Raw genomic sequence first — 16435 nt, forward strand, 5'->3', positions numbered from 1 at the left:
TTAGGCAAAAGTTCTTCCCTGTGAGGGTGCTGAGGCGCTGGCAGAGGGTGCCCAGAGAAGCTGTGGCTGCCCCATCCCTGGCAGTGCTCAAGGCCAGGTTGGACACAGGGGCTTGGAGCAAGCTGCTCCAGTGGAAGGGGTCCCTGCCTGTGGCAGGGGTTGGAGCTGGAGGAGCTTTAAGGTCCTTCCCAACACAAACCATTCTACGAATTACCAGAATACACCATCAACAAGATGTGGTGTTAACAAAATCAGTTCCAATATAAGACTTCCTAAATTCAGAAAGTTCTTCAAATATAAAGATTCTATTTCAGATACTTGCTTCATAAGAGAACAATGTAATGCTGAACTGAGGAAATGGAAAAGTGATCTTAAAGCCATCTTTAAGTAAATGGACTACTTCTAATTCTCTATTGAGAAGCAGCCCTATTTGCAGCAGCTCAACAAAGTAAGAGTAAGGGTTTTCTCATATCTATCACCTGTGCTATCCCCACTATTTTCTGTAGCCAAACCTCCTTCTAACTCCCAAGAGTCAGCAGTCGCACGTGGACCATGAGGCTGGAAACTGAGACTCCAGTTCACCCTTCACTCAATTTGCTTGCCAGGACTCAAAAATGGAATCAGAAGGGAGAGAGGCAACTATCAGGGCACTCACTCCCATTCAGGTTTAAGGACCAAGATTCAAACAACAGACTCCCCCAAATAAGCCCAAATCACCAAGGAAAAACCCCACAACAACCTGAGTTGCCAGAGAAGCACACTAACCTCTAGGCTGCTGGTTAATCCAGGATTTAGGAAAGCACTCTTAGCTCAGCCAAAGAGGCTATCACTTTCAATACTGAGATTAGGTGGCTTTCAGAAGAAATGCAGGGGGGAAATGAATTATCAGTGCAAGACATTTCTGTGCAAAGTTATCAGCTCTACTTAGCAAGTCCCTATGGATAAAAGTTATTCATTCCAATGGTGTTCTAAAGCAGAGGAATTCCACAATACCAACTCAACTGCAAGTATCAGAACACCACCCACCTCACCTGAGGTAGACCTGATACAACATCTACCTCATTTACCATCAGGGACTCCCAAGTCCTAAACAGGCCAGGCCAGAATGAAAACAAGGACAACAACTTTAGTTTCCTGATGCATGCTTCTGGTCTGCCCGGACAGGAAGACATTCCCATTCCACTCCAGCATTAATGCCCCATTCTGCTCAAGTGCCTGTCTGTGTATTCACTCCAGATGAGTTAAAGAACCTGTCAGACTAAGAGTTCTGGCTGTCCACTTCTAGTTCTTGCTCTGTAAGATTTAGAACTTTGCTTATGAAAACACATTTGATTTGAAAGAAAGGAGCTGCTAATGCTGAAGAGCTATTCAGTGAAGGGAACTGAACACTGACAATCCCATCTGTTTCCAAAACACTCTCCAAAACAAGCCTCAAAGGACGGTAATATGGGATGTGATCAACAGAGCTATGCTCCTGCAGCAACACTCCCACTTCTGCATGAAATTAAAACATAGCAAAGGAAAAGGTATGGTTTTGTTAATATGCCCTGTACCTGTAACAAGAATGCCAAGTGTAGCATTTTATTTCCCTAAAATCACATTTATGACACCAACAGGACAACATGGAGGCTGCTCATGATATATCCAACCAAGTGCAGCAAACTGAGCTGTTGGGCTTGGCCCATTATTTGGGCAGGTATGTATGTATACACAGATATCAAACTCAGACAATTTCCCGTGGCCTAACCTCTTAAAACAAGTTATTCTACAGCTTTGGCACAGATCACCTGTTAGTAAACCCAAGAATTCACAGGGAAAGAAGAATCTTGATATCTTCTGACAACCTTAATGACAAACACACCAAAGCCAGGCTGGACAGAGCCTTGGGCAACCTGGTCTAGCATGAGGTGTCCCTGTCCATGGCAGGGGGCTGGAACTGGATGATCGTAATGCCCATTCCAACCCTAACTACTCTATGGCTGGACCCAAATCACTGTGACAAGTTCAAGTCGGGCAGCCTGTTAAATACGCACCACACAGTGGTACCTCCTACTACAGCCTTAAGGAAGTGCCTGATCAATTCTTATTTGTAATTATGCTTTTAGTGCTCAAGCAACTTATTATCATCCCTCTCTTAAGCAAACCTCAGCAACAACTGAGGTCTAAGAGTGATGCTGAGAGGCGGCCATGCGAAGTTAGGCAATGCCTTCAAGCACAAGCCACTGCAAGCTACAATAAGGATCCAAATGAGAGACATGTGCCTCACACAGCACTGCCAGTTCCTGCAGAGTATTCCCACGTCTTGCAATACTTGACATTCCTAAAAGCCCCATGTCCCAGAATTAATTACTAAAAAGTGTTACATAAGCTGTACTTTTAAAAGTACATTTTCAACTTTGCTGATGAAGTTCAAGCTGAAGATCAATGCTCACAGCCAGGCAAACATGGGATGCTTCCTAGGTATACTTAAGAAATAGAGATTCTAAATGGACAGGGCTTCGAGCAAGCTGCTCTAGTGGAAGGTGTCCTTGCCCATGGCAGGGGGTTGGAACTGGATGAGCTTTAAGGTTCCTTTCAACACAAGCCATTTTACAGGATTCTATTTTAGGTACAGAGTTGACAATACTTTATCTAGAAGTGAAGAGCACTGATGGTGTGCTAAATGACACATCAAACTTGCACAGTTGCAGCTCATGGAGGGGTGAGGATGTGACTGTTGTGCACACTACGTCATCTCCTGTACCTTAACCTAAACAGCTGGGTACTAGAGGGGGAAAGATCGGGAAACTTTTAGATCAAGTCCAGACAAACTCACTTCTGGATGCACTAACCAGTTGGTAACTGAGTCTCAATAACATGACACACAAAATCAAGCCATACAGAGCCCACCTTTTGAGGATTATACTAAATTCTTGAGGAAGAATATGCAAGAAATAGCGACTAGTTGAAGGTAAGTAATTTGTTAAGTAGAGAGTGAATGGCAGTATAAGAAAATCAGGCAAGGCAAATTTCAGGTGAAAATCCATTCTTAATACTTGGCAATACATTGCAAATAGGTGACTAGATTGGATAGAAGGAGGAAATTCTTTCCTGTTAGGGTGGTGAGGCACTGGAATGGGTTGCCCAGGGAGGTTGTGAATGCTCCATCCCTGGCAGTGCTCAAGGCCAGGCTGGACGAGGCCTTGGTTGATATGATTTAGAGCGAGGTGTGGCAGTGGGCTTAGAACTTGATGATCTTAAGGTCCTTTCCAGCCCTAACTATTCTATGATTCTATGATCCTGCATGATTTTTTTGCACGGAGCCCATGACAAGTCTATTTCCTTCTAAGAAACTTCCTCTTGCAAACCTGCTGCATGCTCCTACAACTGGTACTAACCTGCACTGAAACACTCTGACCTCAGTATCCAGTGCATCTCTTCTGTGCTCATTACAAACCTCTCAGCCACAGTGAGGAAAGGCCAAGTTTCTTTTTACCCACTCTACCCAGTATCTGCTCCATTTTAGCTGCTTCAAAAGTACAGGGAAAATTCCTGACAGCTCGTAAGTGCCAGTCAGTGCAATTCAGTGAACACTGAGCAAAATCATAGCAGGAACAGGCAGACTGCCAGAAATATGAAACAGGAAGCACAAATCTTGCCCCAGAAGCGTGGGGTAAACTTGCCTGCATGCACTATCCGTAAGAACTGCCTGCAATTCCTAAATCCAGGATCACCGCTTCACAATGAGGTGTTGATACGCTTCTATTGACAATACGAGGCACATTCCTACAATGGCTTTGATTTCTGTCAGATGAATGAGAGCCTCCAATTCATTAACTCTATTTAAATAAAGCTTAACAAAACACTATTTACAAGAAATATTACAGAAATATTTACTGCTGTTAAAATTCACTACATTTCCTAACACACAAGGGCTTGATTACTGCCACGAGCAGCCTCTGAATCGTGTTCTGATGCAGTGCTCTGCCAGTTGGATTATTCCCACTGCCTCCCACTGCATTCCGCAGACAGTTAAAATGTCAAAAGGAAGAGTGGCATTTGCCTTATGATTGTTCACAGAGCAGCCGTGAGGGCTCCAGCAGCTAAACCTCCTGTGAAAGCACAGCTCTGAGCAGCTACAACAGCTACACAAATGCAGACAGATCCTGTAGGGACAGGCCAAGGGGAATGGCTTGAACCTGCCCAAGGGGAGACTGAGCTGAGCTCTTAGGCAGAAGCTCTTCCCTGTGAGGGTGCTGAGGCGCTGGCACAGGGTGCCCAGAGAAGCTGTGGCTGCCCCATCCCTGGCTGTGTTCAAGGCCAGGTTGGACACAGGGGTTTGGAGCAAGCTGCTCCAGTGGAAGGTGTCCCTGCCTGTGATGAGCTTTAAGGTCCCTTCCAACACAAACCAGTGTCTATGTCTACTTCTGGTCCACAGCAAGAATAGCTTTTCTTTAAAGCTGACTCCAGAAATGTCAGCTTGGTGCTGCAACTGGAGACTAGTCTGTGCGTGTCCCCACCAAGCTGTGCTTTGCTTAATGAACAAATGCATGACTTTAACCTGACACCTTAAGTGACAGAATGCCAAGTGCTGCACCCAAGTCATGAGATGACGTGAATGTCATCATTCACGATGCAAGATGCAAGAACAAATGCAAGTTCACATTCTGTGTTTACAGGCTCAGCTCTGTTCCCATCTGGAATTTAGGCACTTTCCCCGTAGTGGGATACTCTTTCACAGAACCAGGACCCAAGGTTTCTTTTTCTACTAAAGCCCAATTCCTGGAGATCAGGAACGCGCAGCCTCAGGGTACATGAGAAGATACATGCTAGAGGTTAAGAAGGTTATTTAAAAAGACTAGATTTAACCAATATTAACCCCCAGTGACAGTTATTTGTACCATCTTGGTCCTGGATTCTTCCTGCTACAACTGTTACACCTATCATCTTTATTACACTGTGTTCAGTGTTCAAGGCCAGGCTGGAGACAGCCTTGGGTGACAGGGTCCAGGGTGAGACATGCCTGCCCATGGCAGGGGAGTTAGAACTCAATGATCTTAAGATCCTTTCCAACCCTAACCAGTCTGGGATTCTATTTATCACTGTTGCCTTTGCTCATATTAATAAGCCCACAATTAGCATAGCTGCTAAAACCAAACCACTTCAGCTAAGGTGCTATGAAGTTTATGCTGTAGAACATGTAAATGTTTATAGGATTTAGTACCGTTAACTTAACTTGGAAAACATGCAAGAGCCTCTGGGCATATCTAGAAAACCAAATCCTGTTTGCCTGTTTTGCACAGTCTCAGTGACTTCAGAGCAGCCGGATATAAAAGCTTTCAGGGAAACACTCCAGCAACTGCCTTTATTTATGTCTCTCTTTGCAACAGCCCTGGAGTGTTCTGGTTGGCACAAACGGTAAATGGAATAAGCTAATTCTTTTAAATAAAAGGCAGAACTGCATCAGTGTGTCTGTGTCATGCAAAACTGAAGAGGATTCATTTCAATACACCTGCTGAAAGAAATGCAACATTTTCTTTGTTAAATTAATGGAAGAGTGTGAAGATGCCTCTGTTTAGGTAAAACATCTAAAGAACAACTCACAGATTTGTGATTTCTTTGATTCAAGGAGGTAGCAATGCTTCCACAAGCAACCTGTTCTCACACTCGAATGGAGTACAAAAGGAAACACTTCATCTGAAGGAGGTCATTGAGCTTCCTATGTGGGACAACTGTAATCAACATCACTGTTCCTTGAACTGCGTGGTAGGAGGTGAGTTTCTTCAACAATCATTATACATTTTGCAAGTCAGAAGTAAAGACTGATCATACACCTCTAACATACACCAGATCAGAAAAACAGAGCCCTGTGCTGCTCCTCTCCTGCTACAGATGCAATTACACATGGTCTACGTCTCATATATGCTCTCATTACTCCTATACAGACCGAACCTAACATTGCTTTACGTGCTGAAGTGTCCACACAGCGAGTGAAGGGCTGATCAACTGACCCACCAAAACCCAATTCTGACACCTGTTACAACTCTTACTGCTCTTCCAGCACTGAGTGCTGGAGACCTGTGGATGGACCTCACAGGCTCCAGCCTTCTCTTGAGCTCTGCCTTCACCCTCCTCCAGCTCCTCACCAGGGCCACATCAGGGGGCTATAAGGAAAGTTTTATTATCAGTAACTACCTTTTCAGCATTTTGAGCACCAAAAAACATTCAGTCTGGACAGAAGTTCTCCTCTCAGAGGAAGAAATCCTTTTCAAGCAAATAGGACGTATCAATACAGACAAAAGAGAGGGGTTGTCTCAATAATCTTTATGGGCCTCTAACCACACCGTTCTGTTCACTCTCCTTTCTTCATGTGTTAGTATTAGCACACAGTCAACAGCAGATCACTCTCTACGCAATGACAGCTTGAAACAGAACCTTCTCTATATTAAAGTTTCTTAAATTCTTCAAGTTCAGCAACTTGGAAGTCATTTACTTATTTTTAAGCTGATGCAAGGCTACATGTACCTTACGCCTGAAGCCATCCAATGCATGCCAGTACGGCTATCGCCTGTTCTTTTCTCCATGCAAACAGCTCTCACCCCTATATACAGTATGTTTCTAACACATCATTACAAGTCAAAGCAGCAAACATGTAACAAGGACTGTTGGAAGATGTCCTAATCCCCTCTCCTATCTGTCAGGGGTATCCATGCCTCTTGCTGTTTTAACAGCCCATCAGTTACATGCAGGGTTGTACCCTACAGGAAGGCTGGACAACAGAAAAGCATAGATGATAGTGAAGGATCAGTGCTTCTAAGGCAAATTTAAGTAACTGCTTTTAACCTGATCATTTATTCAATTATTTTTAGCATTAAGTATCACATTTTAGCATTAAGTATTTAATGTTTCTAAACAAAGTAGTCAAGAGACCGAAGTGTGTTTCAGGAGGTAAGGTTTCCTACCAAGGAGTAAGGCATACAGAGTTTTACCTACTCTGAAAGATAAACATGCACAGATGTAATCTATTTATGACACAATATATGTACAGGGCACAGCTGACAATACAACACGATTCCCTCTCCATGTAAAAGCTGTAAGCTGACATCACTGCACCTGGCACAGCAAACAAGTATGCCCAGTCATGCTTCCCAGTACCACAGAGGAACAGGGGAAGGAGGGCAGGCTGTACAGCTCACACCAGGGACTCTTCCCTCCCAGCCATCCCAGACACCGTGTGTCGCCTCCAGCCAAGGCCAGCGAGACAGATTATGCATGCTATACCTCCCCAGACAGTTCAAACTAGCCTGACCTGAGACCAGCAAGGACCAGTGCATGACCCTTCCCTACCAGCACACTTCCCACTCCCTTACTACAGCATGAACAGCCCCACCAAGGTTTAGTTGTACACAGATGGGATGAGTAAACCAGTCAGTGGTTACTGAAACAGCAAAACCAGGAAACAAAACACCAGCCCCAAAAAGTATCATCTAATCAAGCTTATTAAGTTCCATTTATACAAAGCTCAGTTTCCAGATGCACTTCACTGTATGATGAAAGGCAAACATACCAGGAGGGCTACTCTGGGTGGCAATGCCAGCTGAAAGCACCTTGGTACATCAGTCCCTTAAGTCAGTGAAGAGCCACAGGCTCTGCAAGACACAGAGCAGGAGATGGGCTCCATCTCTACTGTAGCTATGGAGCAGTTTGGGACATTGCCCAGTGAACTCCATACCAAAAGCTGGACACAACAACTCTCCCACAGGGTTTCTGAGTGCTTGGGTAACACATCTGGCATCAATTCAGAAAAGTGAAGGGAGAAAAGGGCAAGGGAGAAACAGAAAACCTGTAAGAGAGATAATGCAGCTGACAAAGGAAAAACTAAGCAGACACATATGTAGGAATACTAGGAATGAACTAACAATCCTTTTAAGGATGCACTGCAAAACAAGTCATTACAGACTGCTCTAAATATTTTGGATTTGTTTAAGAAACATTCTCCTAGTTGTTTCCTTCACACAGTAAGAGGAATGCACATCTACATGGCTTTGGAGCCACCATCCATAGCAGGGGAGTCTGTCCCGTGATGGCAGCAGCCACCTCACTGACCTGAACCAGGAGCAAAGAGCGTACCCCTCCAGCAGCAGTTCATAAGCAAGGTTGGAAGAGAAAAGGAGAAGAAATGCAGTTTACTTTTCATCTGTGGGCTACAGGAGCTGAACACGCAACCCAAGGGCGGCCAGCAGCAACACACTGCTGGCAGCAGCGTAAAACCCAGCCCTGAAGTGCCAGGAGAGGGAAAGCTTCAGTAAGTACTGATGTGTAAGCCCCAAGTAAACTCTGAATGCTAGAGAGGTTTTCAAGTCATAGACTCATAAAACAGTTTGTGTTGGAAGGGACCTTAAAGCTCACCCAGTTCCAACCCCTGCCATGGGCAGGGACCCCTTCCACTGGAGCAGCTTGCTCCAAGCCCCTGTGTCCAACCTGGCCTTGAGCACTGCCAGGGATGGGGCAGCCCCAACACACCCCTGGAAGTGCTGACCATCTCCATCCAGTTGTAACTACTTCAGTATATAGCCAGCTGTAAGCATCTCCACCAGGCCCCACAGCAGCACTTACACACCAGATTCCCTAAGCCCTACATGCCACCAAACCTCTCTCTTACAGTCCCTTTGGCACAGATACCACGAGTTACACATAAGACAAGGAGCTGACATAAGACAAGAAAGCACTGGTGTCCTTGCAGAAGGGTTTGTGATATCTCACTGTAATTCAAGCTAGCATTTGCAGTAAGTCATGTTCTTAACAGCCATGCTTTGAGAGGTTCTGCTTTGATTTCAGTACATTTTAACCTAATGAATCAGTTCTAAAATCTCACCCTTTTGAGGAAGCATCATTTGATGGATACATCCACTGCTGCAAAAGAGTCCGGAACTAAAACTACATTCAAGTACATTTACTTGCCGAGTTTGAAAGGGGGAATGCCACTAATCCTGCTCATTCAGAAAGAATACCCTCCATCAAGGAAAGCTACTCATGCTGAAATGCAAGAGCTGCACTCATCACATTGTGTACAGCCCAGATTTGCAAGGGATACAAGCCTCCATGGCATGTTTATTTACTGAGGTGGGGAGAGCATTAATGGATGTCTCTGACAGAACAAATGAAACAAAAAGCCAACCACAAACATGCACACAGAGGTACTTTTCTAAATCCACACAAGATATATATACATCAGTCTTGTTTCAGCCAAAAAGAACACATTAGAGGGGGGAGGAAATAGTCTGATACATGTTTTTGATGACCCTCATCATCAAAATCCAGTGAAATTCAGAAATGTGAAGAGAAGGCTCAACTAAACAACTATCAAAGTATCAAATGTTCTCCTTGGTATCTGCTGGTCTTTTCAAGGGTATCTAATGACAGGCCAAGGGAAATGGCTTGAACCTGCCCGAGGGGAGACTGAGCTGAGCTCTTAGGCAGAAGCTCTTCGCTGTGAGGGTGCTGAGGCGCTGGCACAGGGTGCCCAGAGAAGCTGTGGCTGCCCCATCCCTGGCAGTGCTCAAGGCCAGGTTGGACACAGGGGCCTGGAGCAAGCTGCTCTAATGGAAGGTGTCCCTGCCTGTGGCAGGGGTTGGAGCTGGATGAGCCTTAAGGTCCCTTCCAACACAAACCATTCTATTGTATACAGAACTATAATGTATAGGATTCTATGAAAACTACCTTCTATGAGAAAAGAAGGTAACCTGTCTGCCAAGAATTGCTCTAACCTTTATTTTTACCTTCAGAATTACCTTTAAAAGTTAACTAAGTTTTTAACATCTCACCCACGTAAGATAAACTTAGAGCAAACAGAACCTCCACAACTGATGAGGCTAAAACTTGGAGGTACCCAGTCTGCCATGACCAAATCCTAACAAGCACCACTTGTCAGCTGGGCTACAGGAACACACCACATACCAGCCCTGACCCCATTCATTTGCCTAAGCTTACTTGACATTTAACATGAACTTGTCCTACTTCATAGCTGCGTTTAGCTGAGGATTGACAAGTCTTCAGCTCATTTCCAAGTTCACAAGAGCTCCAGCTGGGTTACAAACACCAGCTCACTGTGGTACAATAGCTCACTTGATTTCGATGCTAAGAACATGTGCTTCAGGCAAAATTGTTCAACTGACAGTTCAATTGCTTTAAGTATGTCACACTAAGACAACAAAACAACCAGCACAAGCGTGGCTTGTTGCTTTTAAAATCACTGGTTAAACTGGTACCCTTTCGATACAGATACACATACACTCTGCAAAATATTCAGAGACAGCCACAAACAAATCTAGGGAGTTTTAATCAATCTTCCTGGATATTCCTGACACTTGGAATATCACAACATGTGTGAGAATGGAAAAGAAACCCTGAAATGAAGGACTGATAATGAACAGCTTTGGTTGCTGGGTTTTCAGTCAAAAACTGAAGTACAGTAAGTGTTGAAGCCACAGAAAGGAATCCATGAAGCCTCCCAGCAGACAGTAGGAAAAATGAGCTCACAAATCCATCTGCACTCTGGCTTTCTCATCAAGATCTCTTCAAGCTATTTCCATTTTAAAAGACCCAAGTTAAACAAACCTTCTATGAACAGAGTCTGAAGTTTCACATACACCTGGCAGAGTCACAGGCAACATGAAATACCTGCAACACTCAAACCCTTAGACATAAACACAACCATTCCCACACAGATTACATCTGAAAGTGTGAAATATCTTAAGTAACAATGGAACAGTCCAAAAAACAGCTCACTTTTCAAAAAGCAGAGTGAAAAAGCCCTAAGATTTAATACAATTGCCACCAGAATGCAACAGACTCTTGTAATGCTCAGAAACATCTTCTGATAATTCATCTTTGGTATTTGATGACATTTAATACCACATAGAACTGCAACTGCTTCGTTTCAGAAGGGAAAAGCACTGCATGTAGGGAGCTGAACGCATGAGGGAACACTCAGGCATCTCATCTGGGCTTCAAAAGCAAATGTGCTTTCCAACTACTCCCGCACCACAAAAATAAACCGGAATATGTATTAGTTCAGAAAAACCAAACACATGATACCCATAAAACATTTAACCCTGATCAAATATATTAAATTATGCAGCTCTGTAAGTTAGTTTGGGGACTGTAACAACCATGGAGTGACTTCATGAAACATTAAGGAATAGTTTGAGACAGAGGAGTAGCACCAGTTTCAAATGAAGCGTTTTACTCTAAATATAGTTGTGCATTTCAAGTGTTTAACCTGCTTGTATGCTCGGGTGTAAGAGAGCTGCTTCTGGGAAGCTACAGCACAAAAGTTATCTCACAAGGTCAGTGACTGAGGAAAACCCTGCTCTCACACGTCTGCTCTTTAACAGCATTGGGAAAAACTCTCCAGAACTCCCTTAGGAAAGCACTAAAACACAAACCCAAACTGGGATTGGCATTTTTTGAGGCAGTTGACTACAAAACTACTTTCGGAAAAGCTGTAAACATTTACAAGCCAGGCTCTGTATTAACACAACATTATTACTTTCAAGGTCAGTATTACACATGCAGTTTCTTGAAGCTACATATTTTGGTGTTATTTTTAACATCTGACAGAGCATCTTGTACTGTTGCAAGCTCCACACTGTTTACAAATACTCCCAAGCTGCAGCTGCTGATTCTACTTGGATATCTTGCCATAGCTAAAAGGAAGAGTCATTTTAGTTAGCCAGCCCTGGCATTCTGTACAGTGCTATGTGCATTACATTGTTCTGTAGGCTGGGTTTGTAGTTTTTACCACCTTTCAACAGCTACATAACAACAGGATTTGGTTACAAGGGGATCCATTTCTATACAAGGTCAAAGAAGTCCAGGGAAACAGGTCTAACCCTGTTCAGATTATGCACTCCCTTAGCAAATACTATTTCAGGAACTTCTACATTTGGTTTCTTTTTAAAACTAACAATGTAGAGATTAAAGAAAAGATGTTTCAAACTAAAAATGTCACACTGATGTTTTAATTCTTCATTTTCCCGAAATACTCAAGCACAGGTATAAGAGTGTAAGGGAGCAGCAAACTTACCAACACAAGCATTTAGAAAGAGCCAGTCAGTCTTTTTCATTCTATTTTTTATTTGCTTTAGCTTTTTGAAGTCAACTTCAAGTTCTTCCTTGCTGCCAACAGCTCCGGCCAATTCAATTCTTTGGAAGTCCATTTTCACATCAGATTCCCGTTTGGTTGTAGGTGGAGATCTTCTTTGGCCATTCCCACTACTACAGCTTCCTCTCCACCGAGCTCTGTCTTGCTCGTTTATGATTGAAGAAGCCTCCTCTGTGTCTGCCAGTTCTATTGCTTCTATGTTGTTAGGTCTGGGGTGATCACATACAACACATTTCCTGGCCTTTGCCCAGTTTTCGTATGTACAAACAGAACAAGTCCAGTGCTGAGCCCTTGTGTTTAGTTTATTTCTGTCGTTATATTCCTCACATGGATCAACAGATAAAGGGACTGGTCTTGAACCAGAACCTGATGACTGAGGAGACTCTGTGGGACTCCTCGTCCTGCGTTGAGACAAGCACTGAGTACACCTTATGGCTCTCGGCCAGTTCAAGTACGTGCACATGTGGCACGACCATTTATTTGCACTTTCCATAGTGTAAGAGGATTTAACCCTTGGTCTTGCACTAGAATCTGGACATATCAAAGGACTACTCCCTCCTTCAGTGCTTGCAGGATCCCAGTCTCTCCCAATATCACTCGAACCACTTTTAAATGGGTCTTCTGTGATAATTGTTCCACTAGGTCTCTGAGCACGACACATGGTGCATTTGATTGCAGATGGCCAGTTTTCATACGTGCAATACTCACAAGCCCATTTAATGCCACGCTCTGTCATCGTGCACTGCTTGAAGCGAACTGCAGCAGGCGGAAAGCTAAGAACAGAATACATCATCAGTACAACACTTGCACAGGAGCTCTGCTTAGAAGTAAATGAGTGATAACCTAGTTGACCTAATACAAACATCAGGCTGGAAAAAGGGCAAGCTTTTATTCTTGATTCTAATAGAACATTTAAGGGGACAAAAATCACTATGAGAAGGATAAGACTTGAGCTGACAGCATTTAGAATGCAGAATTCAGGATTTCCTAATGCAGAAATAAAAACTCAGTTCTTCATTACTGGAATTCCTTAGACTGGCACAGAGGCTTCAGAATAAGAATAGAAAGAAGAGATATACATTAAGCAGTGAGAATACTGGAGAAGAGACCGACACAGCTATTGAAACAAGTCACAAACATCAAACAATTCAAATAAAGCCAGTATGAATATGGCAGTACAAGAAAAGCAACACAAAGCCTAGAGCCTGTGAGGTCTATTGCAAGACCTCCCAGGATTTGGAAGGCAGGAGTGTAGCAGGTGGGCAGTCGCACAATGAGTAAGCAGTTCTTTTGGAAAAGTAGGGTGTAGGAGTTTCCATAAATGCATAGATTTGAACATCTCATACATGTGCTTAAGCATGACTACGCCTTGGTTGGCCTCACTCACAACAGCAGTGTTACAAAGCTAAAATACCACTTGCAAGCAATGCACAAGCTGTGTGCACTGGCAACCTGACAGAGTATTTTCATTCTACACATCCAGATTTCAATGCAATTCCAACTCACTTTTTCTCTAATGAAGAGGGGATCCTGTCTTCATGCTGGCTCAGGCCTTCTCCTCAGATTGCCAAATGCGAAGGATGAGACTAAGCCGAGAACTATCCCTGTAAACAGAATGGAAAGAGGCTCATTATGGGTTTCCTACTGGACCTGAGGAACCAGAAAGTTAATTATTAAATGGCACACCTCTTCTGACCCCAATTTACGTGTTTGACCTCAGTCATGACCTGCTGACACTAACATATAGATGGGTGAAAAGAAACCAACAGTCACAAAGAATCAGTGGCCACACAAGTGATCAGTCTGCGGAAGTAAAACAACCAGATCCCTCAAATTCCCACTAAAATATCTAGAAACATTCTTATTACAACCTGAAACATAGGATGGGGAAGGGAAATAAAGCTCTGTGTAAAGAGCATAATAGAGGGAAAGGGTGAGGCCAGTAGATAAAGGGTAAATAGACAAGTGTATATAGTACATTTCCTCCTTGCCACAAAATAGTTACCCAGTATCTAAGACACAATAAGGTGTTATTTTTAAACATGCAAAACTGTTTGGAACCCAAATCTGCCACCCCAACTGACTGACAATTCTCATTCATCTTATTGCAACTCTCATCAGTTAACAAAACCACCTGGAATCTACTAAAGAGAAACTCAAAAGTTACACAACAGGATTCAACTGGTGACACATCAAACTAAAGTTAGTTTATACCTGTTCTCCGAGTAGTAAGTGGTTTATGAGTTAGCACATTCTTCACTGAAATACCCTCACACACGCCTCGCTCTGCCAACGCACAGCTACAGGTCCACTTACATTTATCACCCTTAAACCTATCACCTCCCTTCTGCAGGCTCCAGCACACAGCATGGGGCTTTTTCCAGCAGCTCAACTCTGCTCTAGTCCCCAGATCAGGTGGCTGCATGAATGAGGGGCTATCGCATGGCGAGGACAGAGGAGAGGGCAGGACTATCCTTTTCAGCAGCGATCCATATTTATGCTGCATGAAAGCAGAGGAGCTATCAGGAACACACAGAGCTTTCTCATAAAGCTCAGGTTCTAATATTACTTGTTTGAACAGCCTGCAGAACACTTCACTCCCACCTATATGTTACAAAACTGTGTCAGGCTAAGGAATGTGCTGAGAAGGCAATTAGACTTCCTACTGCTTCCCCTTCACTGCTCCTCATAAATGTCTATGCCCATGCATAATGGATAAAAAAAAGAGATAGATCACACAAGATCCCCAGATCTGTAATAAATAAAGTGAAAAATATATACATATACATGAGAATACAAAGTCAACTTGATTTTAAGCTGGGCTTGTTCAGCCTGGAGAAGAGAAGGCTCAGGGAAGCCCTCATAGCAGTCATCCAATACCTAAAGCAGCTACAAGAAACATGGAGAAGGGCTTTTGACAAGCAGGGACTATTACCTCCAAACACAAGGCCTCAGGTTATTATGAGTGAAGAATACAAAAAGGCTCAATGGAGCAATGCAATTTCCCTCCTTCGATAGCTCTGCCAACACCCACTATGGCACAGACTGATGAGGAAATCCAGCACTTTCACATACGGGGCTGTTTTACTTCCAGGTCTTGGTGTGACCTGCAGCTGCCCCACACCCCAGTGACACCAGCACCACCTGATGTGCTGTGTGATACAGCATCATCATCAGTCACCGAGCAGCTCCAAGCCAGGTACATTTCTTCATGATTACTTCCTTGCCACTCAGGCTTCAAGTTAACTTGTTATTTTAGATTCTTCATAGAGGAAAAGCTGAATCACACAGAACCTCCTCTCGCAGAGGAACAGCACAACAGTGACTGTGAAATGCAGGTTCACGCCTTAATGTCCAAAAGGTATGAGCAGACAAGAAATGAAACACCACAAAACTCCAAAGAAGCTCCAGTTAATCTGTGTACATGCTAAATACCTTCTGAACAGAGTAGTGGAGTAACTCACAACATTGAGGAGAAGAATCTATTAAATTCTGATAAAACAAAGAAAAATGAACACTGCCAGAGTCCCTTATTACTAAAGTCAATGGGAAATGGTCACCCAGAACAATCTGATTTTTTTATGCTGCTTTGTTTCAGTTTTTAAGACTACTCCTCTATTTAGGTGCATAGGAAAACACAAAACAGCACAAAGAACTTGGGTGGAAACAGTGAAGTCCTCAAATAACATTTTTATGACAGGATATGATATACACCCCTCAGTTTAATTATTCACCGTGTCCTGAAGTTATTTTTTCTTTGGCTCAAACAAGGAACAATACAGAGCTCCAGTTCATCAAGAGATCCAACCCCTTCCCCATCAACAGCCATACACTGATTTAGACCAGTCTAAAGACCTCATCTCAGTCCCCCTTCTGGCAGGTTAAAGCCATTGCCCTTGGCCTGTCCCTATAGGCCCTTGTCCCAAGCCCATCTCCAGGTTTCCTGCAGCCCCTTTAGGCACTGGAGCTGCTCTAAGGTCTCCCCTTCAGGAGCCTTCTCTTCTCCAGGCTGCCCCAGCCCAGCTCTCTCAGCCTGGCTCCAGAGCAGAGCTGCTCCAGCCCTTGCAGCATCTCCATGGCCTCCTCTGCACTCGCTCCAACAGCTCCACGTCCCTCTTGTGCTGCTGCCCCAGAGCTGGATCAGGACTGCAGGGGTGTCTCCCCAGAGCACAGCAGAAGGGAGAAGCCCCTCTCCTGACCTAATAATAATTCAGCCTGGCTTTCTCTTGGAGCAACTTTAGAGAAGCAGCTGCACCTGGGGAAGGCAGGTGGATCTCTCTCACCTTGTGA

At 43.9% G+C, this 16435-nt stretch overlaps 1 protein-coding gene and 1 long non-coding RNA gene across 2 annotated transcripts in view; one reads left to right on the forward strand and one right to left on the reverse strand.

The window, feature by feature from the left end:
* The window catches only part of LOC133218066 (uncharacterized), a 228851-nt gene that overhangs the window by 135364 nt on the left and 77052 nt on the right, over positions 1-16435 (forward strand). The window lies entirely within an intron of this gene.
* Positions 1-16435, reverse strand: part of ZRANB1 (zinc finger RANBP2-type containing 1) — a 47670-nt gene that overhangs the window by 20929 nt on the left and 10306 nt on the right. Inside the window, exons 2-3 of the mRNA XM_061364103.1 lie at positions 13652-13749; positions 12068-12918 (exon numbers count right to left, since the gene is read on the reverse strand). Coding sequence (XP_061220087.1) covers positions 12068-12881 — 814 coding nt within the window. The 5' untranslated portion in view covers positions 12882-12918; positions 13652-13749. The remainder of the gene's footprint in view (positions 1-12067; positions 12919-13651; positions 13750-16435) is intronic.

Source organism: Neopsephotus bourkii, unplaced genomic scaffold (assembly GCF_033783945.1).
Source record: "Neopsephotus bourkii isolate Nb327-2 ecotype Australia unplaced genomic scaffold, CSIRO-AGI_Nbou_v1 NB_1189, whole genome shotgun sequence".
NCBI lineage: Eukaryota > Metazoa > Chordata > Aves > Psittaciformes > Psittacidae > Neopsephotus > Neopsephotus bourkii.